A 24,145-nucleotide genomic window follows, 5' to 3' on the forward strand; every position below is an offset into this window, starting at 1 on the left:
CTCAGTGCCAGGAGTTTAAATCAGAAAATACAAAAAGAAAAAACTTTTAAGAAGTTTATTTTCTTTGTGATTGATTGCATAGTTCCATCACAGAGGAGGTGATATAAAAACACACCTAGAAAAAAAACAGAGCTTGAATGGCAGCCGACGTCAAATGCCACTGATAAAGCAGGACAATGAGAATTGTTCCCTCAAGAGTGTTCTGAAACTTAGATCTGCAAAGCTTTAAAGTTTCCCGATTTGATATGTGTGTGTATTAAGGAATTCGGTCTTGTGTGTCTAGGGAGGGGGGCCATGTATATTTATATTCACATTGGGGCTGCAACAATAGGTAGAAACACAATCATCAGCAGGTAGGATACATGTGTTACAAAGCTCTCCAGTATGTATGACAAGTACAGAAATAACAACTTTAGGGTTTTGATCAATGTTTTTTAATGTTTTAAATTGTTAGCATAGAATTTGTACATTTTTGTGAAGTTAAACATGTGGACAAATAAGTTTCAAGTATTTTTTAATTGAGTTGGTCATATGACTAAATGGACTATTACAGAACACAGTTTACTCTGACGAAGCCCAGTACAAAGTTGGGTGAAAGTGCTTAGTTTTAATAAATACTGTCTTGCTTGTACTTCGGCAGTGGTAGTTTTTTCTTTTCTCAGTTTGTATACACCCTTTGGGTGGTTTTTAAGTGTTTTATTAAATAAAAATTGCACTCAATGGAAGCACCCCTTACCCTTGAGAACACAGACATATGCACAGTCATAGAAACATGGTTCAGAACCATGTAGAGCACCCCGGCTATCAAAGGCTACAATGCCTTTCATACATTTTGATCCCCCTCAGCTCAGGATAAAACAAAGGGAGAAAGTGTCTCAGTGTTCATAAAGGAAAAGTACCTGTTAGAGTCTAACAATATGACTCGCTTGAGCTTTTCTATGCCCAACTAACTATGGGTGCGACCCTCTTGTCATATCTTTGCTACCTACAGATCTCCTAACATGAGTCTGGAAAATCACACCTCCTACCTAAACCTAATAAAATGTCTTAACATTCAGCCTAACACCATACTCCTGGGTAACTTCAACTATCCCTCCATAAACTGGGAGACTTATATGACCCGTAATTTATTTGCTCAGAGGTTTTTGGACTTCAGCAATGCAAACACCCTGGAGCAAATAGTTAGCTCCCCAAGAAGAGGTACAAATATCCTAGACATAGTACTCACAGACATGCATTAACTCCTCCCTGGTAAGATCCGACCACAAAATGATCTCCTTTAGTATTAAAATTAACCTAGAACCCCCAAACTCCAAATCTGTTAAATACTTTGCTATGGCCAGTTACATCAAACTAAGTGACAGGTTATTAAACTTCCAAGCCCCCATGAACCTGGAGGACACTGATGCATACTTTGAGCTGTACACAGAAGCACTGTACAACCATGTTAATAGCTGCATAGAGGAGGCAGTACATGTCTGACTGAAACCTACGATTACTAGCAGAAATAACCCAGCCTGGTGGACCCCTAGCATAAATGGGCTATTCAGCAAAAGGAAAAAAATCCTCTCCAAATCAAGAAAGAAAAGACAAAACAGTACAAGACACTCACCAGTCCACCCAAATAAATTAAACAAACAGCTGGTCAAATCTGGCAAAGATAACAAGGCTTTTTTAAAATAATGTTATTAACCACAGGAGAAACACTCAGCAGCGTGCCAAGTTAAGCATGAATGGCCACAATCTACTGGCAGACAAGTTCAGTTCAAACTTCTGCCCCCATCACCTCCTACCACACCTAAAGAAATGCCCGCAACCACCCCCCTATCAGTTATTACAATGGAACAGGTCCTTAGTGCACTCACTAAAGCCAAAAACACAGCCTCCACGGGTCCTGACAACATTCCAGGATGCTTCTTAAGTAGCTTAACTATCAGGGCCACTAGAAACCCTCTTGAACCACAGCCCCCAGATGAGATTTGTCCCAGAGGAATGACGGACTGCAACAATCATCCTTTTGCATGGGGGGGGGGCCTCCATCAACTAACCCAGTGACTTACAGCTTCATCAATCTTATCTGCAAGGCCATGGAGGGAATTTTAATGGATATTTTCAATAATGACATAGGAACTCTCCAAACACCGGACCACACCCAATTTGGCTTCGTCAAGGGGAGGTCTTGACTGCTCAATCTGGTGGACTTGTTCAAGAAAGTCACCAGGCCATGGATAACGGTAAAATGGTACACACCTCATCTAGACCTGACCAAAACTTTTGACACAATCCTGCACTCGAGGATCATAGATAAACTTACTGAGTTAGGCATAAACTCCTACATCGTCAGATGCATAACAAACTGTCTCACTGACAGGGCACAGGTTGCCTGGATAGGTGAAGTCACTCCTGATAAGAAACCTGTTACTAGTGGTGTCCCACAGGGATCAGTGTTGGGATCCCGCCTGTTTAGGATATACTTCTCTGACGTGAAGGCCAATGTCGGGAGCCTCTGTTCAACAAGTTTGCCAAAGACTGTAAAATGGGAGCAATCATTAAATCCCCAAATGATGTCGACATCCAACAAGCCTACAAATGACAAAACGACTAGTGCCAAAACCATGGTCTGAGACTAAATACTAAAAAAATGCATAATCATACTGTTAGATAATTTAGATATCCCTGCAAATTATAATATGGATAGCACTCCCCTAAAAGTAGACCCAGTGGTGAGAGACCTAGGAGCACAGATAGATAGTGACCTAAACACTGAATACCAGATATCTACAGCAGTGAGGAAATCCTTCTGTGTGGCTCAACTTATAGGTAAAGGCATGGCATCATGATCAAAGGAAATCATAGTGCCATTTTACTCAGCCCTCATCAAGCCCTTAATAGAATACAATTCTCCCTTCTGCATGTACTTAACCAGGCACTTACACCAACTGGAGCAGCCCCAGGGGTCTCACAAAAAAAAAAAAAAAAAAATGCAAAGCACAAGACCTCTGTCTTATGCAGACTGACTAAATGCTCTATTCCTTTACTCCACCTCGTATCATTTGAGAGGTTACTTACAACTGACCTACAAGGCCTTCTCTGTTCCAGTCCTGATGAAAATGTTACACATTTGCAAGAATAATTACACAAGGGTTATACGTTCCATTCATCTGAACCTTACTTTTGACTGTAACAGAACTTGCTGGAGAGACATATTTGTATCCCAGAGGCTACCTTGTCTATGGAATAAACTTCCCATCTTCATAAAACGAAGCCCATCCTTCACTCTTCAAATATAATTTGCATAAATGGAAGAGGATCAGTAAATTCATTCCTAGGGTACTGCCCATGTCCCTTATGGACAGAGGCAGTCTAAAATGAGTCTGGGCTCAGAAGCCCAAAGTCCCACTACCCTAATACTGCCCCATCCCATATTTGGGGAATTAAGATATAGTATTGTCACATGCTGGGTATACAAGAGAATAGGCAACTACAAAGCTGCATATGAGTTCAGACTTAAAAGTTGATATGCTAGTAATCTGTCTTAAAGGATGTGGGATACTACTCCAGTTTTAGAGATGCAATTTGAGTAGAGAAGGAGTCTCCAGCTAGGTTTTTGGATTCAGATAAGGTGAACAGTGTTTCATCTGTGGATCACAATGTTCTACAAGGGAAGCATGGGTGGATGATAAATTCTAAGCCTGAGAATTTTTCTGAATAAACAATTATTCGGCGAGTTGTTAGGATTATGAGAATGTGAGTGTATGGGATAGTTCTAACCAGTTTTTTTTTTTTTGCAAGAGTGCAATCCAGTGGTAAGCTTTATATGGTTGGTTTGAAACCCAACAGAGGCAAGACTGAAGGTAGTATATACATTTTTGATGAACACACTAAATAATAAGGGGCAAAGTACAAATCCTTGAGGGACACCCACAGAAAAGGGTGAAAAGGAAGAATAGTAACATTGTCAGTTTTTGCTTACTGTTAGACAGGTAAATGTGAAACTATTGGAGTGAGGACAGAGTTACACCCATAGAGAAGAGTTTATATATGAGTGTTTGATGACAGATGGTTTTGAAAGCCTTTGATAAGTCAAGAAAAAGGAAAAAGGGTGGAGACCAGATTGCTGCTATTTTTGTTTTGATTTAATATGTTGGTACAGCTCTGCAAGGCAGAAGTAGTGCAATGGCTGGGCCAGAAACCATAATTTACTGGACAAAAGAGCTTTATTATCAGGAACAAATTTTAAAAATTGTGCATGGATGCACTTATCTAAAGACTTTTGGTAGTAGAGACAGCATTACCATGTGCTATAATTTGAGGGATTAGGAATAGTCCACTTTTATGCTGTGTACAATGAAAGATTCTTCCATAGTTCTTGGACACAAGCTGACTAGGTAGACAGGATGCCAGAAGAAATTTTTAAGGGGTAAGTGGTCTGGAGGTTTAGTAGTACGCTTTGGGCTGTGATGATGGAAGTGGGTACTGGTTAAAAAGAGAATGTAGCCTGATGATTGGTATTGTCTATATTTTTAAATAAGGACACTACTGATTGGATGAAATGCTGGATTAACTGAGTGGCTATGGTTCTTTTTTCTAAAGAGCTTGAGGGTGAAGGCTGTGTGGTTTTACCAGAGTTTGAAGGGTTTTTTTTTTCTCGTTCCTTATGGTGCATGGATTGGTTTTCAAGACAACTATAATGTTGTAGGTCTACTGAAGTTTTATCGTCCATGTTTTCCAGACTTTCTCCCTTGCTTGCAAGTTGTTTCATATGTTTATTTAGCCATGGTGCTGGGTGTGATTATACTCTTTTGGTTCTAAGAGAAGCATAGTTGGTTAAGATGTTTAGGAATGTTTTGCTGAATTATGTGACAGTATTATCTCAGAGCAATCTTTCAAGTCTGTTCCAGCTACTTTGGTCTAATGTGCTGATAAAGCTTTCAGTACTAAAATGGGAGTTTGTGAGAACTTTTTATTTGTCTGCTTATAAAGGCTGGTAGGCAGCCACTAAGTATGTCTGGTAGTATGCTGCAGGATGACCTGAAGTAAGAACCCCATCTAATGTTAATTCCCTATCTTTAGTTTTGTTATATCTAGTTGTGATACTATTAAGTTGCAGGAAACTGTTGAGATGAACAGTATTAGAGGGATTGTTTGAAATAATTGAGAGCCAGTTAGTGTTAATGTCTCCTATTAGGACGGTTTCTTATTTCATGTGATATATCCAATTTAAGATACCTTCTACAGTTTGGATATTACTACCTGGTGGTATGTATAGCTTTACAATGACAATGGATTTGTAGTTTTTAAGTTTTAGAGAGGAGTTAAGTCAATTCTGCATTGCTGAATTTTGGACTACTAAAATAAACTTGACAGTTTTTTTTTTTTGTTTTGTTGATCTAGTCTACGCATGTAGGATTTCATCCTTTGTCTCGGAGTCTGTAGCTACTGGGATGTCAGGGCAGTGGGTTTGCGTCATACTCCTATCCATGCGTGGCCTTTGGGGAGTTTGTTGTAGATGTTTATCAGGTTGGTGTGTTGAAGTCTGAGGGAAGTATGACTTTGCTAGCTTCTTGGGAGTGTTGTGGTATCAACTGTGATGGATGTGATAATTTACTACTGTAATTCATTTGGGCCTGGGTTTGGATGGATATAACCACACTGGCGGACAGACAGAATGGTATAGCCATTTGACTTTATATGTTTTGTCTTGTTTGTAATTTGAGGATAGCTGAAGTGTGGTGTGAATATGAATTATTAAAAAAAAAAAAAAAAAATCAAGGAAAACAGTATTGCATAAAATTGGTGTGACAGAGAAAAACTGGGTTATAGTGTTGTGAATAGGCTAGGGAGGAAATGTGTTGATAATACAGTTCACTATGGTAGAAGTGTTAAGTGCTAGAAAAGACAAAATAATAGTAGAACATGGAGAGGTGTAAGGGTTTTTTGGTTGAGGTTATGTACTACAGACAGAGGAGCCGGGGTAAGAACTATCCTGTACACTTGCATAATAATCCATTATCCAGTAAAATACCCAAGCTTAGAACATATAAACCAGCATACAACCTTAGTAGAACATTGTGATCCATAAAAAACAACACTATTCACCAAATCTAGCTCCAAAAACCTAGCTGGATACTCTCCATACTTCAACACTTCTGAAATGCAATAGTATCCCACACTCTCCAAGACAGAGTAATAGCCAATCAACTTTTAAAACTGAACTCAGAAAACATCCAACTCATACAGAGCTCTGTACCTACATATCCCCTGGTTAAACACAATCCATTTTTATGATAAGGCACCCCCATATCTAAACACCAAAGATAAATCTCTACTCTCTTTCCTGTTAAATTGCTTATAGCAGCATCACACTACAGTGGACAAACTTTAATCTTCTTCCATTGCTCACCCCAGTTGGGATGCTATGGGGAATAAAAGAAAAGAAAAAAAATAAAAGGAAAAATGGAACTGGACTAAAGGAAAGGTTTCTGAGAAGGAACTGTGGGCTAAGTGATGTAATGTGTGGAGTTTGCAATGAAGCAGGTGATGCAAGGCGGGCAGCAAAGTAGGCCTCTGGTGGTGGTGTTTTACAATTGTGAAAAAGTCTATGAGGATTAGAGTTGCAGGATATGCCTTGGGTAGATATATGAGCTTAGTAAGAATAGTAGTAGTACTAGTTGTATCAGAAGTAGAACAATGCTACATTGTATAATGTGGACCTGCGTTAGCAAGAGGTTACCTTTTGGGGGGGCTGGTGATGGAGCAGTACAGCAATGTCACAGATTGTCAAATATTGTCTCTGGTGAATGATAACAGGAGGAATTATGGGATGTTAGCCAGGGGAGGAGTTTGACAATACAGAAGATGCTATGACTAGAGCAGGAGAGGAATGATGGAGGAGTTATGGATGGTATAACGGTAGAGTAAGGGATGAGTGGGAATTGGGGTAAGGTAAGGGAAGCAAAGTGAGCATGACCACAGCAAGGGTGAATGGAATGGCGATACACCTCAATGAGCAGGTTGGACTCCCCAAAACCAATGAGTACACAGCAGAGATAGGTTCATTGTTTCATGCCATAACGATTTAAAAAGTGGCACAATGAACATTGGCAACAATGACTGAAATGTCAAGATTTTTTTTTTTACTGAAAGAGAAGCAAAGGGAAGTGAGGCAAGACATGGGCAATGAGTTATGGGGTACCAGAACAAAAAAGTAAATAAAAGTGAAATAGCTCCAGAGTTAAAATATACATAAGAAAAAGATGGACTAGTAAATATAGAATGGAGCGGGGTTTGTGTCTTACTCCTCCCCAGCCATGATATGCCAAACAGGCTACAGTTTAAATAATTTGGCAAATAGACGCACACTGTATTTTGTTAAACACTAATTTAATAGTGCTAGGCTTGGCTTGCTTTTTAAGTTGTTATTCAGCAGGTGCTACATTTGATCCTCCTCTTGCCAAGCACAAAGTCTGTATTGCTGCTCTTATACAAGCAGGTCCTAAGCAGTCTGGTGCCTCTATAGTCAGGGAAGGAAAAACAAATGGTTTAACATCACAGGAAATTAAAAATATAAAAGAAAAAGATAAGGAGAAAACAGATTTGAGATGATGATGTACAGAATGGGAGGCTGAATGATTCACCACAGGAAATAAATAAAATAGGGCATTCATTTCTTCACCTACCTGTTGTTGCCCCTTGGTGATTTAAAGCCACACCAAGAAGCTGTCAGAGGTTTTGTGAGGTGCTATCAATGAAGTACTTACTTTTACACCAATAGTTAGGAGGATTTATACTACAAACGTCAACAGAATTAATACTGTTATTATACCATGCCTTTCTTTCAGCATTTCAAGAAAGCAACTGGGACAGCAAATTAAACAGTTCACAATTTAGTAAGGTAACGCAAATAAGTGTTATACACAGAAGCATATTAAAAATGTTACATGCCCTAACTACTAGGCAGCTAGACAGTTTGGATACATTTTAGCTCCTTAACAGCATATTGATTGTATTTATCACATATGCTTGCCTTATGTGTGCGATCTCTGTCGCATAGGAATCACTATATCACTCCCTCCTAACTTATATTCTGCCTGCACAATATCCTAGGTATTCTATACAGTGTATACACACTATATTATACATATATACCAGAGTAAAGAAACATATTTAAAATGTGATGTATTTGTTTTTATTATTTTCGGCTGTTAGAACATTTGCAAGGCAAATACGCAATCCTGTAAAACTTGCTATGTGTGCTTCTTGTGGCAGGAAAACTACATGCAATCTTTGTCTGTCTGTGTATATAAAAAAGGGGATGAAAGGAAAAGAAATATATGAAACTTGTAATTGGACCACAACATTTACATTTCTTTAGCTACTCAGGAAGGACCCAATTGCTTGCATGTAACCGAATCATAAAAAAGTTTGGAGTCAAAGCCAGTCTGACATACAAATGCAATTACAAGACTCTTCAAAGAAACTCTACCCTCGGAAGTGTGACAGGAAGCAGTCATTAGTATGCAGTTAACATATGTATGGGAAACCCTGTTTACACTTTGTCTGTCTTCTATTGGGTGTGAAAGAAATTGTTTCTCTGCAAAATGTGATGTTACAATATACGTGTACGGAACTGAAACCAGGGTAAAAGTCAGTCGTGCTGGGGGATTTATTGTTCAAGTAAAAGTTTTTAATTTATTCACTTTAGGTTTTGTGGCCGGTTATTTACTTACATATTATTCGAGAATAGGAATTGTTTGGCACTGTAGGTTGTCAAGCTGTAGTTTCCATCACCAACTGCTAATCCAATAATGGACTGAACAGAAATTATGATTAAGTAAAGAAACTGTGTTGCTTTTCAGCTTTAGTTTTCCTTGCATCCTTTCAACACACCTTTCCTAAAAAAAGACAGCACAGTAATAACCATTTAAGAAATAAGAAAATGATTTCAGTTTTATTTTTTTATCTTTCAAGAAGACATAAGTTGTAACCAAGGCTTAATGTTCAAAGATGACAAAACAGTAGCTCACAATAAACTAACAAGATGCATGTTGTCTGGGTACACAGGTCCTAATCTGGGAAATGCCTGCCTCCCAATCCCCCCAAAAGACTGCCTATGCATCCCTCTAGTGTTAGACTGGGATGAAGGGAAACATTCAAATTATCGCAGTCATGTATTTCAAGTGACTGCTCAGTCCTCGACCCAAGCTGTCAAAGGAAGCAACCACCCAAGCTGTCAAAGGTAGCAACCACTATATGTGCCTGAAACGTGAATGTGAGGAAAGTTCATAGGTTCATAGGTTCATAGGTTCATACTAGGCTATCTGCCCGAGGGCATTTATAAGCCTAGCCCATTGTTTTGTGGCTTTTGTATGGGGAACTATACCCATTATTTTGCTGTGCCTCTGTCGAGCAGTGACACTGAGGTAATTCCTGGGGTATATCTGTGATCTCCCATCCATTGGTCAAGATTTCTCTTGAACAAGGCCAGCGAGGTGCTCTGCCTCACATGTACCGGGATTTTGTTCCACAGCATAGGGAGTCTTTGGGTGATGAATCTATCCCTCCAGCACGTCCTATTAATAGCCGTGTCGAGGTTTAAGTCTCCGCCCTTGTGGCTCTGATGGATCTAGATTTTTGAGGTGAAGCATATTCATCAAATCTGGGTTTGACATGGCCTTGTATGTTAGGCAAAGGTCACCTCTGAGCTGAATAGGGCTGGAGTTCTTTCAGTCGGGCAGCATAGGACAGATTTTTGAGACCCTTTATCCTTTTGGTGAGGAACTTTTGTGGCCTCTCCAGCTGCTGCAAGTGTCGGGTCAGATACATTCCGAATGGGGCATTGTACTCAATCATTGGTCTGATGAGTGATGAGTAAAGGGAGACTATGACCTCCCTTGATCTAGATGAGAATCCCTTCATGATAAGGTGGGCAATGTAGAAGGACTTCCTAACTACTTTAGCTACATGGGTGTCGAATGACAGACTACTATCAACCTGGGTCCCCAGGTCCCTGATAACTTCTTCTGTGCTCAGTGGATTGCCACCTATTTGGTAGCTAGGGGTAACCTTGTTTTTCCCGAAGGGTATGACTATGCATTTTTGGCATTTAACTTTAGGCCGTGGCTCTGGCACCAGTTATCCGTTTCTGTGAGACCCTTCTGAAGGATATCTGTGTCAGATGTGTTTTCTACTATGTTTGCAGTCATCTGCAAACTTTGTCAGCCATAACCCTCCTGTGTTTGCTTGTACTAAAGTAGATGCCAAACAAGAGTGGGCCCAGGACTGAGCCCTGTGGGACACCACTTGTGACAGGCTTTGAGTCTGACATGGCGCCAGCAACTCTGACCCTGTGGGTTCTGTCACTCAGCCAGTTTGCAACCCATCTTGTGATGTATGGGTTAACATTTAAGCTGATGAGTTTTTCAACGATACCAGTGGGGTATTGTATCAAGGCCTTAGCCAGATCGAGGTAGGCTGTATGGACTGCCTTTCCCTCATCAATGGCTTTGGTGACTGTTTGAAAAAGTCAACCAAGTTTAAAAGGCATGATCTGCCTTTGACAAAGCCAAACTGGGTTGGATCCAAAGTCTGCAAATTCCCTATGTCTTTATTTATGAGGTCCATTATGATCCTCTCCATGGCTTTGCAGATAAGGCTTGTCAAGCTAATGGGCGGTAATTTCCAGGGTCTGTGGAGGCACCGCCTTTGTGAAGTGGGACCACAGTTGCAGTGCCACTCCTATCCAGAGGTAAGACTTTGATTAAACAGCTGTCCTAGCTGTGGGTTTAATTCCTCATTGAGTTCGTGGAGCACACAGCCGGGGACACCATCGGGTCCCATGGATGCTGTGTTTTGCTTTGGAGAGAGCAGTTCTCACTTGGGCGCTGGAGATGTTTGGGGGCTGCACTCATTTGGTATAGATATCTCTCCTTTTGGGGGAGGGGAGAAGTATGCACTGAACCTGTCAGCCAGTATGTTGGCAATGTCTGTAGGATCAGTAATCTTCACATCATTTTGAACTAGTTCTGAGCATATCTGGGAGTTTCCTCCTAGGTTTCTAACATAGCTAAAGAAGGCCTTATGATTGTCTTTTGAGTCTTTAGCTATTTTTCTCTCGAAATTTGCTTTGGATGATTTTATGAGAGCTCTTAGTTTTTTACTTATACTGATCAAGGGTGTCTTACCTTTTAAGGATTTTGCTCTATCTTGTAGTAGCTTCCTCCTTTTGTTGTAGAGTTTGTTTATGGCTGAGGTCCACCAGACTGGGCGCTTGCCTTTGGTACAAAGAGTCTTTGTTTTGCTTGGGATTGCCTTATCCATGCAGTCCTGCAGGTGCTGGTAGAAGGCGTTTGTAAGTGATTCAGCGGCTTGAGTATTGTTTTCCGGGCCTGAAAGGAGACCACACTAGTCTTTAGAAGTGTGAAGTCGGCTTTTGAGAAGTTCTTTACTGTGGTCTTTTTATTTCAGGTGGGGTGGGATGAGGACCTCCAGCGAGATTAGTTTGTGATCTGATCTCACCAGTGAGGGGTATACTTCCGGTGTTGAACATTGTGCTCCCATGTTCGTGATGATGAGATCAAGTATGTTATCTCCTCTTGTGGGGATGGTGACTAGTTGTTCCATGGCATTTGAGTTTATGAATTCCAGGAACTTTTGGGCTAGGGTGTTTGGGCTTGAGTAGTGTTCCCAGTCTATATTAGGGTAATTGAAGTCACCTAGTATGATGGTGTTTGGTGATACATTTATCCCTCTAGTGTTTTCAGGAAGGCCATGTGAGTTTCCTGAGTTTGTGAGGGTGGCCTGTAACATGCTACAATTTGCAGAGCAGTCTTGCCTATGGTTAATTGCACCTGGATGGTCTCCGATGCATCGTGCGTTGCCACCAGTCTTGAGGTGTGGGTGTCCTTGATGAATATGGATACCCCTCCTTTCTTGGTATTGTCCGGATTTTGGGGCGGGCATGATATGAGGTAAAACCTGATAGGTGCTCTCAGGAGCCTTGAACCAGGTTTCTGTCACAGCACAGACATCGATGTTCTCCATACTGAGAAGGGCCTCTGCATTTCGAGATTTAGACTTCTGGCATTGAGCAGCATTATCCTTAGTTTTTTTCCTTTTTTGTGTTCTAGGGTGGTAGGTTTAGAATTTGAGCCTTGCCTAAAAAAGGCACTATGGGGGTGGCAAGAGCCTTTGCCAATATCCGGAATCCCAGGGGTGACAGGTGCAAGCCGTCCCTTTGTCCAGCATGTCATCCCAGGCAGACAGATACTGGATCCCCTTTGAATGACACCAGTGTTTAAGCCAATTGTTAAAGCTGATCATCTTATCTCTGTATTGTGGCAAAATAGTGACTACAGTAATGTAATCTACTTTGTTGCTCCTATACAAGCTACAGTAACCTTCTTTGTACACTCTGAGGTATGCGAGAAAAGTAAAACAAACAATGCCCACATTATCCTCATCCCAAACACATGCTTTAATGACCTCATGTGCACACATCCAAGATATGACTGAGGAATAACACAACCCCCATATAGCCTACAGCAGCTTTCTGTACACACACATCCAAGCAGAGCTAGTTTTAGATGGGTGCAGCTGAGAGCAGGGGCCATTGTTAGCTTTATCCTAACAGGGTCATATCACAGCCCAGTTCAGGTTAAAAACCATGATCTGGCAATTATATTTTTTTCTCCTCATTTTTCCTCAAACACCTTTTGTGGGGCCCCCCACACTGTCAAGGATGATGAAGGGAGCCCTCTGCATCCATTTATACAGTCTGTATTTTGAAATTTTCACACATGCACACTCACGTATACACAAGCATAATGTCAAACAGCAGCAGGGATGGGTCACTTTTATTCACCTCAGTGAGGAGTAATGCAAACCTGATTTTGCACATAATTTTGGTCTGTCCTTTGTAAAAAGTTTGATGTGCTTGTAAATCATTCGGGATTACATACAGTCAAATCTAGACATTAGGGTGTTATACTTAATGTAAAAAACATTTTGATAAAAAGGTGTTGTTCTATTAACATTTAACTGAATAAGAGTAATATTTAAAATGTGTTCCTAATTTTGAGCCTTTATTCTGCTATTATTGGTACTGCGCTGAATTCTTCATTAAAGAAGTTGAGAGTTGTAGTATCTGGTGTTCAGAAAGTATTTATAAAGCTCCCTGAAAGAGAAAACCATCCCTGAAGATCAGATGCATCAGCTCTTCTTAAAATCCAAGGTATGCACAAAGACTGGTCACACTGGGCTGATCTCTCCAGTGATTACCTTGCTCATGTTCATTATCAGCTTTATCCTAACAGGGTCGTATCACAGCCCTGTTCAGGTTAAAGAGCATAAAAATCAGGAAATTAATAAATTTTTCCTCCTCATTTTCTCCAACCAGCAGCATCTTTTGAAGGGCCTCCACACTGTGGAGGATGATTAAGCCGCAGCTGCAGATACTGCAAGTACCTAAAGATGGCTATGTTGTTAGTTTTAGTGTAGAGCATGTCCACCGGCAGGGTTTAACTGAGCCATGGGCACTATGTTAGTGGTAAAATATTTAATGGAATTGGGAAGGCTCTTGCTTGATAAAACACGGTTACTATAAGCATTGATATCCTTGAATTTTAAAAGAGATATGAATAAGAGTTATTCCCCACTTGGTTTATTAAGTATACAAGATTGATGTACACTGTACTACCTTTTGTTGGTTTGACAGATAAGTTACAGAATATCAAGAGAAGAGAACTTGCTGTGGTCGCGGGCCTCCAGCAACCACAGGGTTCGCTGGTACCAAAGCTGCCTATGCACCTGCACATGTTTCATAGCCAAGGTTATTTGCAGCATGCAGGGAAAGGTTATGGTACTTTAAGGACAGAAATTCATGCGCAAAGATGTGAACTAGTTATGGGGGTCAGGGTGAAAGACTAATCATTTGTCTCTGGCAAACTGCTACACGCGCTGTTGTTTTGAAGCACTGTGCAAGTTTTAATCCTACCTATTACTACTGCTCTTTACCCTGATCAGTTATTACCTTTATCAGTCTCAATTTGTGGCATGTATATTCACATATAGAAACAAAAATATAAAATGAAAATGAGCTGTGGTCTATGCAGTATGTCCAAGTGCTGGAGCTAGCATCTGTGCAGCTTCCTCTCCCGAGCTATTGTGACATCATTCCCTTGCTCTTTGATAAGCACCCTTAAAACAATCAGATTATTTTTGTTTTGACACCGCATCAGGGAATACATTTGAGTCACTATCTCAGTGAAGCATTGTTTCCTCAAGTTTATCCTGAAATGCTTCCTTCCAGGAATAACCAAAGATCCCTTCACCCATATTCCATTTTTCCTCTCAACTCCACCACATCTACTTGTCCACAAATAATGCAATGTACCAGAAGTACAATTACATGTGCCCAAATGTCTTGTGTCAGTCCTTAAAACTCATATCCACTTCATTTCTCCTTACCTTTTTAGTAACTCTGCAACAGTACATACTTTCTGTCACACTGTTTTTTCTTCCTCTATACAGCAGTTAGAAATGAACAAAATGTGGACATGTGTGGCTATCTTAAGACTGTATCAAGTTGTTTTACCTTCCTTCCTTAACTTGCTTATTTAACACTTCATTTGCTACGTGGAATTTTCTTCCCTCTCAGAGACTCTTCGAATTAGCTGCTGGGGCTGTGTTTGCACTTCTGACACTGGTTAAATCTATGTTAGTACTCCTGGCAGAACGGTTTCACTACCCACATTATCAAATATGTGGATGCTTTTAGTAGAAGTCATCACTGAAGCTGTAACACAGCACTCTGGTTGCTGCTAAACTTTAAAACTGGTAGGTTTAAAAAAAATTACATGACTCCTATTGTGAGGACCTGTTGTCACCTGATGGCTAGTGTGAAGGCAACCTGGAATACTGCTGCCTGTTTAATACTTTTACAGTTGAGCATTTGGTTCATTCTTTGAGATGGACTACTCACTGCCTGTAAGAATAAATGTTAAAACAAGTGTGATTACAGTCATGATGAGCAGTATTTTAATCTGGAAGCATACTGCCTCTTTGCAGTTGCATCTGTCAGGTCCACTGCTGAACATGCTGATATTCATTGTTTTATGTTTGTGGTACCAGGTGATATACTTTAAATTTTAACTGAATAGGAGTTTTGTTGTCTATAGTGTTTTGAACTGCACTGCACTACAATTTGATTACTTTGTCTTCTACAGTGGAATGCAGCAGACAAGGAGCAGGATGGTTTCTTGTTAGTGTGCTGTTTGTTCCTTTTATTCTGCTGTCTGATCACAGTTAGTATATATAAATGATATTCGTTTGTTGTGTTTTCATTTAAGATATGACTGCAGTGGCTTGCAGTAACTCAGTTTATTTAGATGCCTTGACTTGATTTAGCAGGATGCATTATTCCTGAATTTGTCTGTCCATCATAATTTATTTTAAGGCTGGCAAGATGAACAGAGTTGAAATTATCTGAATACTCAAAAGAAAACATGTTTATTTCATAATGGTCTGGAATTTCCTACATTTTTACACCACTCTGGGACTACTAACAAGTTTTTAAATATTTTACATGTAATTTCCGAGTCTGACCATGTGGAGTCTAGCATCTTGAAGTGATCCTGATTTTTAGTTGGCCTCTAGGTATCCCACAATGCAGTGCTTGTCTGTAAAAACTTACATCATGCAGGCCTCTTTCTTCCTAAAGCTCCTGTCACTGCATTGATTTTACATGCATACACTGTTGTCTTTCAGTCGGTTAGTTTTAAGTTAACATTTCATGCCATTCGATGACTGCTTAAAACACAAACAGTGCAAATGCCACAGGACAGACTTCCAAAGTGTTTTTTATTTATTTAAGTTTGATGACTGGGGAAGTCCACTGGGCCATAGAGAGTCCGTTTTCAGTGGAGGCATGGGGAGAAAAGCTCCAAATACTGCAAGTTACATATTACATGTTACAAAAAAATAAAGATTTGTACAGAACAATTAAAATATGTGCAGAAATATAATACATTGTGTAATAAGCTTTTAGTGAATTAACATTTAAACATAAGGTTACTAGCCCTTATGGAGGTTGGGTAAACTGAACATTTGCAGAAGACACTTTTGTCAAATAAGCTGTTTGTAAGTAAATATTAAACAAGTATCTACTAGCCATTTGCAGGTTAGGTGGATTTACTGCTGCTTCTTTTTAGAATGGGTAAATTGCAGTATTTTGTGAAGTCTGAATTGTACTACTTCAACTCATCTCCCACCCCCTTCATACCTAACTTCCCTAGCTGCCAAATTGCTAAGGGCAATTTGAGCTGGTACCTGCTGTGACTGTCAGTTCACAGCAGGAGACTTGACTCATACTTTTTCCTTGTTCTAGCCTTTACTTTCTGTATGGGTAGGAGATGGACCAGGGACCTGTGACATCACAGCATGGGTGGGTTTTTAGGACGGTCGTGGTGATGTCAGTTTGGGGAGGGAATTGGCCAGAAAACTACCTGTATTCATTGGCCTTGATGACATCGATGAATTGGAGACTACAGCAAGCTTTTCCAGGGTGGGATAAAAGTTTTTTGAAAGTGAAACCACCACAGTACGGTAAGGTACTGTTCTAGTGGAGAGAAACAGTCAATTTAAAATATTTTAAATGCGGCATTGCTGTTTATTCATAGCAGGGACTGTATATAGGGAGAAAAAGGACAGAGCAGTTGAGCATTTAATAACAGAATTCCGTTGTTGTCTTTAAGATATTTTTTCCAGATTTACGTTTCATGGCCTTTTATTTATAAAGCACCTGACACTTCTCACCACTGGCAGTGTTGCCCATATATGTTACTACTTCATGATGTTTTTATTTGACAGAGTCCTTTATGAAATTATTAACAAAATGTACTCTAAGCCAAGTTTAAGTGGTACATCAGGCCAACAGTTTTTGAAAGGGTAATGTTTCCACGGATTCCAAAAAGGTTTATAATTGTCCTGTTGGATGTATTATAGTGGATGGCCTGCATTAGTTTTAGATATCTTGAATTTTGACTAATCTAAATGACATCTTACGCTGAATAATGCCCACTCTGACCTAACAGAAATAATTTATCAGCTTGGATATTCGCTTAGAGCTAATTTTACTCTAGCCAAAGTTTATTTCACAGACCCAGCCATTCTCTTTATTTACTAAGCAACAAAAACAAAGAACACCTCACCCACAGGTCCTAATAACATAGCAAACTGCCTGATAAATCAGTACTAAACATAGCTTACTAAGTCCTACTTTAACGTAAGCCTCTCCACTGGTTACATTCATGAAGCCTGGAAAATGGCCATTGTATCGTCATTATATCAGAATGACCCAACCATTGACTGTGGTAACTATATGCCTATTAATCTCACTACCTTTATTCATAAAGCCAATGAACAGCTTAACTTAGGCCTTATTAATCTGAGGGTTGGGAGGGTGGCTTGATTGGTTGGGAAGGTGGCTTAATGGCCAAGGTGTTTGCCTTGCAAACACAAGGTGCAGGGTTCGAGTCTCACAGGGGATAATTGGCTAGGCTTAAAATGGTTCGCAAGGACAGTTAGCTTAGTACTAAACTATGAACCTATGAGCACTGAAAACCTCTTAGTTTCATAGGTAAATACTAGGCTATCAGTTCTTAGACTATTACAAGGCTAGCCAATAACCAGAGGTCAGAATCAAACCCTACACCTTGTATCTGCGAGGTAAAGACCTTAGCCATTATGCCAACACTGCCCCCAACAGGTTCATAATAACTAGGCATGCAGTCCAGGACACAATCAAGGAGCCTAGCTCAAATTCTCAAACACTCCAAAGCACTATCTGGTTAAGTGACTTGCTCATTGTCAAACAGCAGGTAAGTGAAGGTGGAAAGATTATAAATGCCAAATCCTTGCTACAGAAAACAAATAATTAACAAGTTGGGGCATTAGTCCTCTGCACTAACTTCACCTTGACCATTGTCAAACTAGTGTTGTCAAAAGAAGGTCCTCCTCTTTAACCTTATTTATGTATTTCTTTATTTTAAAAGTCACCAAAGCAGTGAACAGAGGTTATACAGCACATACTGGACCTGGCCAAGGGGCACTATTCCCCCACGCAAGCATTATTGACAGACTTGTAACTCTGAATATAAATCCATATATCATGCTATAAATAACTGGTTGTTTGATAGAACTCATATGATTAGAGTTGCACATGCCACATTTGAAAGGAAAATAACTGACAACTGTTTCTCAGACCTTCAGGTCAACAATCCTAGCCTATGGTTACCCACATTTAAAAACAGTAAACTAGGTGTTGCCATTCTATCTTCCACTTTTTCACAGTTGCCGGAACATGGACTAGATCATGCTTACAATTTGTACAAGAACAATGGTCCTCAAAATGAAAATTAAAATATGAGACACTATAATACAACTTATTTTGGTAAGCAAAACATTTCCTCATCAAAGCATCTATGTGGAATATCCCTCCAATTATGCACCGTGCAAAGAATCTACGCACTCGTGTTGACGGTGCTTTGTATTTTTGATAATAATGTCTCTGCAGCAGTTTGGAAAGCCTTCCATCTTGCTCACCTAATTTCCAAAAGCATCACCTCTAGATCCAGAGAGGTTTTAATTTCCCTTTACACATACATTAGCTCCATTACAGAGCAGAATGCCCCTTTTGGCATGTATTTGTCCAACTATATCATTCAACTTAGAACCTTATTTAACAGGATAGACTGCCAGGTCTCTCTCTATGTTTTGTTTACTTGGTCTCTTATAGACATCTCCAAGACGATATGTGTTAAGCTATGAATTATCTGACCCACCTTTACCTCCTATCCCTTCACAGACAAACAGTTTATCAAAACACCTGGTTAAAGGAACTAAACCAAAGTCTAAACTTTTAAAGGTTTCAGTAGTGGAGTATACTATTAATGAGTGTAAGGCATGGTAAATTAAATTTAAATTGGTTTATGGGCTGTAACATTATAATTCTAGCAAGGACAAATGCATCATTAGTTGGAGGACTACCAAAGTTAAATTAATTCTTCTTTCGGCTTTTTCCCCGGTTAGGGTCGCCACAGCAGATCACCTGTCTGTTCATGGTTGGCAGTGGAGTTTTACAGTGACGAGTTGCCAGCCCGGCACCCAACCTTCCACAGAAGGCACACACACACACTCATACCTAGGGCCAATTTAGAGAGTGTCCAATCCACCTGCAGCATGTCTTTGGGATGTGGGAGGAAACCGGAGTGCCACTGAAGCTAAATTAATATAAAAGTGACAAAAAATTGCAGAGCCACTGCATTTAGGTACCCACAAGGAGCAGAGTGGATGAGATGCAGAAAATCAGGCATAACTATACAAAAGTCTGTTCTCTATTTTTCTGTGAATGTTTTTTTTGTCAACTTTCTTTGCATCAGTTTTCATTTTATTAAAATGTTCAATGTGTTGCAACAGGGGAAAAACAATTTATTACCCTGATGGCTACCAGTTGCGGTTTAGAGATGTGACCAACATTACTGCCATTTAGTGGCTGTACCCATGCTTCTCATGATAATGTCTGGCATTGATGGGCTATAAACATAAGTGATTTTTCAGAAAAGTAAAACAAATATGATGGCTAAGGCCAAAACATGAGGCAAAACCAGGGATGTTCTGGAAGTCACGGACAGTTAAAAGCCTACCTGTCAACTTTCTAGATTTTTGCCTCCTATTTTTGATCTATTCCTCATAAAATTTGTGGTTTTCTGGCAAATTGAAGATAAAAGTTACTAAAAATGACAGACATTTGAGTTTCAGATTTCAAAAATGTGTGCTAATGCAAAACCTGTTATTCTATCAACTTTCTAAATTTATAACAGCAGTATTTAAAATTGTCTATATTTTTGGGCCTTTACTCCCCATTATTTTTGGCTTTGTCCAGAAATATTGTGCCAAGAGGTTGAGAGGTATGGTTAATACGTATGGCTGTACCCCCCCCCACTACAAGTATTTGGAGAAAGAGGATTGACTACAAATACTGGCACTTCTTCCCGTGTCACACTACATACCTCTCAAACTGTAAACATTGAAAACAGGTACTTTTGAAAAGGATGCGCATCCAAGTCCAGCAAAAAAAAAAAAAAAAAAAAGGGCATGTATAAAATTTGAATATCAGATAGCACACAACCCTTCCTTCTGCTTCCAGTATGAATGTCGGATGCTACTTTGAAATGCATCTTAAAGACAGTAATAAAAATGACGGAAAATACAAGCACATTATCAAAACGACAGTGTAAAATCCGTAGGGTTTTAATGAAATCTACCCCACAGTGTTATTTATTTATTTTTGCTTCCAAAAATGGAGATGCAAGATGTGTGTCCCTCGTTGATAATGTAGCGTGGTTTTCTTTATACTAGGGAGCTTCAAAAATCACCTGTGATGAGGAGGATTCAGAAAATTCTCTAAAGGGTGAACCAAGCCTGAAACCAGGGACATACATATACACGGCTAAAAATAGGGGCTTTGTAGAACATTACCCCACCGTGATTTTCGCGCAGGAATGGGTATGGCGTACATAATTGACAGGGCAAGCCAATGTGAGGTTGCATGCAAAATACGGCTGAGTGACAAGCCATGCAGATTATCCAGCCACCTGTTGAATATTCATTTTGAAAATTCCATCTGTGACCGTTTGGCGCCGTTCTTGAAATACGGCCTTCCCAAGATAGTTATTCTGTGTATTGTGTGTCCTTTAATTAAGAGATGCAAGGACAGGCTCAACTATTAGCGGGTCAGAAGGGCAGTATGTACGCATAGGGTTGCCACCTTTTCAAATGCCCAAAGTGGTACATTTTTGGTACAAACGTCAGATTTTCCAGGCCAAAACATGCCCACGGCCAGTACAAAGGACATACCTTCACTTTTTTGCCTAAATAAAAGCTTATTCTTGTAGCATTTTAGTTGCTTATTCTATGTGTTTCAGATACAAAATAACTGTTTTATGCAACTATTACATAAAATATAGGAAAAAATGTGTTCTAAAATCTCAGGACATTTGCCATTTTTACAATTTTTTTGCAGGACACAACTGCCCAGAGGGACTGTCCTTCGCAAAGTGGGACAGGTGGTAACCCTATGTACGCAGTACTTTACACCCTCACCTAATTTTGTGCTTTAAATTGCTTTTACGGGGGGGGGGGGTCATCGTACAAGTACAAACATTTATAAAACTCTTAAGTGCATAATGAGACATTAAGGTTGCCACCTGTCCCACTTTGCGAGGGACAGTCCCTCTTTGGGCAGTTGTGTCCTGCCAAAAAATTGTAAAAATGGCAAATGTCCTGAGATTTTAGAACAAAATTATTTCCTATATTTTATTTAATAGTTGCATAAAACAGTTATTATGTATCTGTAACACCTAAATGTTATAAGAAACAGAATAAGTAACTAAAATGATACAAGAATAAGCTTATATTTAGGCAAAAAAGTGAAGTTCTGTCCTTTGTACTGTATGTTTCAGCCTAAAAAATCTGAAGTTTGTACCAAAAATGTCCCACTTTGGGCATTTGAAAAGGTGGCAACCCTATGAGACATACGAATAGCAAGACAGCCTACAGTAAAAATGGCTTTGTGTTTCTACATTCAAAATGTATTTCACGTTTCAGTTTTAACTTTTGCCTTCATTAGGTCATACGTTTCAGACAAAGTACATCAAACTAAAACACAGTTCGCAACCAACTACAAAATGAAAACACGTGGTTTTCGCACAGTAAAATGTATTCAGATTGGACTATGCGCTTATTTGTGACATGGATGACAGTACTCAAAAATCATCTGCTTGAAAATAATAATATAATTATAAATAAATTAAATCAGAAAACTGCATTACCTTGCACCCAATGATGTTTGTGCGTCCTTACTGAAGATCAAGGTGATCCTCTTCAGTTGACAGATGTACCTACCCACGCCGTTCTGTAAAACGCTTTGCAGAAAACGACTCGCAGTACCACGGGCTGTCATCACTGCAATTACGTCTTCTCTTCTAAAAAATAAAGTCAACAATTAGCCCGAACTTCAGTGATCTGTGATTAATACACTTACATACGGAACCTTTTAATACGACCAAAATTCACTTTACTATTTATCTTAACAAATACCACAGCGTAACCCATAAACTCTACCGTCAACCTGAGAAACTGAATCTATAATTCTAGTTCCTAACAGCTCTACGTGTAGAGATATCTTTGTTTGGAGCACTTGAGTGGTGTTTTACTTCGGACAACTCTAAGTGACGGGATATGTCGAATGGGCTCCGCACATGGAAATTAAGGGCAAAAAATACGAACACTTATACTGGTATTGCTAGGACATTTCTGAGTCCACAAAGTTATAGTCGAGGATGTTGGAGGCATTACGTATAATAGAAACAGATGCAAATTTTGTGTTTAGGTGTGCGACTAGGCAAATATTTGGGGAATGGGTATACGGAGTGTTTGGCGCAAAGGTGAGCTGTGCGATGGTGTCATTATAAGCTAGGAATTTCTCCTTTTCCAATGCAGTCAGTATTGTAAATCCATACATGGAATTTATTTAGTTTGTATACACGCAGTTGCATGTATAGCGAGCATATATATCTGTGTATATGCGTGTATTTACACATACATAAACTTCATGCTCGTGGGTGCACGCGTTGGATAAACCTTAATCATGTGCTTGCTGAGGAATGGAGAAATTTAACGTGTATGTGTTTTAATAATGTGTACATGTAGACATAGATATGTAACTTTGGTGGGAGGAGAACGTGAAATTGAATTTTATATTTAAACGTTTTTCTGTAAATGATGTCACTAGAGTTGTACTCATGTTGCAGCCAAAGAAGCCCATTGCCTATCTCTCGACCTGCCAACTCGAAAGTGTGTTTTATAATGTGGAGAAAATGGACAAAATGTTGAACACTTAAATAACAGAAGGGGTATAGACAAATAATTACATTTTATACCCACAAACTTTTTGCTACCCCATCCCATGCGCCATTCAAAAAAAAAATGAACACACATCTCTCAAAATGTTGCCCCCCCCCCCGAGCATGTATAATTTTCATTTGTCCTCGCTTAAAACTATTAACCATATTGTTTTCAATTAATAATTACTGCCTGCACGCAAGCTACATACCAATTGCTGGGAAGCATTACGCAAGACCTTTGCAGACATAACATGTTCTGAAAAAGCCAGCGTTTCTAGGTGATGCTCAGGAAAAATGTACTCGGTAGATAGAGTACAAATACTTTGCTTGACTACACCCCTAACAGCTTATGAACAGCTTCAACTAGAAGTTTCAAAAATTGTTAAAATTTGGTACTTTATATATAGAACAAGTTTTTCACTTTTTATGATTCAGTAGTATTTAGTAAAGCCTCAGTGGTCCAGCGGTAGTGTTGTTGCCTCACAGCAGGAGGTTCTCCTGTTCGATTCTCGGCTGGAGTGCCTTCTGTGTGGAGTCTATATGTCCTCCCCGCAGTCGAGTGGCCTCTGAAAGACATGTGTGAATGGGCGTAGGGCTGGCAACTCGGCACCATAAAAATCTATGCCAGTCATTAGCGGACCTGAGTTCTGCAGTGGCGACCCCTAACCAGGAAAAGCCCAACAACATGATTCAGTAGTATTTAGTATGGTTATAGGTTAAAAGAATTCACAGTATGTATGACCGAGCCTTTCATCATGCAACTAAGAGAAATATGGACTGTAAGACTCAAAATAAGGAATACTCCTCATAAGGAGGTATACTAGAGAGGTAAGCATAGCCACACCACCCAATACTGTTGTGGGACTAGCAGTGTCCTCTGTTAAGTAGACTTTCTTCACATATCCCTGGTAAAATGTGTGATTGCCCATCCAGTCATCCAAACTGGTTTTAAATAATGCTAGGGAAGTACTCTGCTTGATAGGTAAGGGCAATCTATTCCAGAAATAAGGAATATATTGACTTGGGAATCTATCATGTCATCTGGTGGTGTTGCTTGATATTTTCCAAGTAGTAGTACTGTCAGTGAGTGAGTACAGAAAAAGACTAATGTTTGTCTTGAGGTGTGATTGGCAATGATTACTTGTAGGTAATTTATAGTGAATATTATTGCCTTTAATCTCACA

At 39.6% G+C, this 24,145-nt stretch overlaps 2 protein-coding genes across 3 annotated transcripts in view; one reads left to right on the forward strand and one right to left on the reverse strand.

The window, feature by feature from the left end:
• The window catches only part of MRPL43 (mitochondrial ribosomal protein L43), a 90,343-nt gene extending 68,190 nt beyond the window's left edge, over window positions 1-22,153 (reverse strand). The window contains exon 1 of the mRNA XM_044056487.1: window positions 21,888-22,153. Within this exon, the coding sequence (XP_043912422.1) occupies window positions 21,888-22,018 (131 nt within the window). The 5' untranslated portion in view covers window positions 22,019-22,153. The remainder of the gene's footprint in view (window positions 1-21,887) is intronic.
• Window positions 22,154-22,253: 100 nt separating this feature from the next.
• The window catches only part of TWNK (twinkle mtDNA helicase), a 289,758-nt gene continuing 287,866 nt past the window's right edge, over window positions 22,254-24,145 (forward strand). For both annotated transcript variants that reach the window (XM_044056485.1, XM_044056486.1), the window contains exon 1: window positions 22,254-22,502. Coding sequence is in view for 1 of the 2 variants with exons in the window: in XM_044056486.1 (XP_043912421.1) it covers window positions 22,475-22,502 (28 nt within the window). In the remaining variant the exon portion in view is untranslated. The remainder of the gene's footprint in view (window positions 22,503-24,145) is intronic.

This window comes from Protopterus annectens, chromosome 14.part0 (genome assembly GCF_019279795.1).
Source record: "Protopterus annectens isolate FY-2018-M chromosome 14.part0, PAN1.0, whole genome shotgun sequence".
NCBI classification, from domain to species: Eukaryota; Metazoa; Chordata; order Ceratodontiformes; family Protopteridae; genus Protopterus; species Protopterus annectens.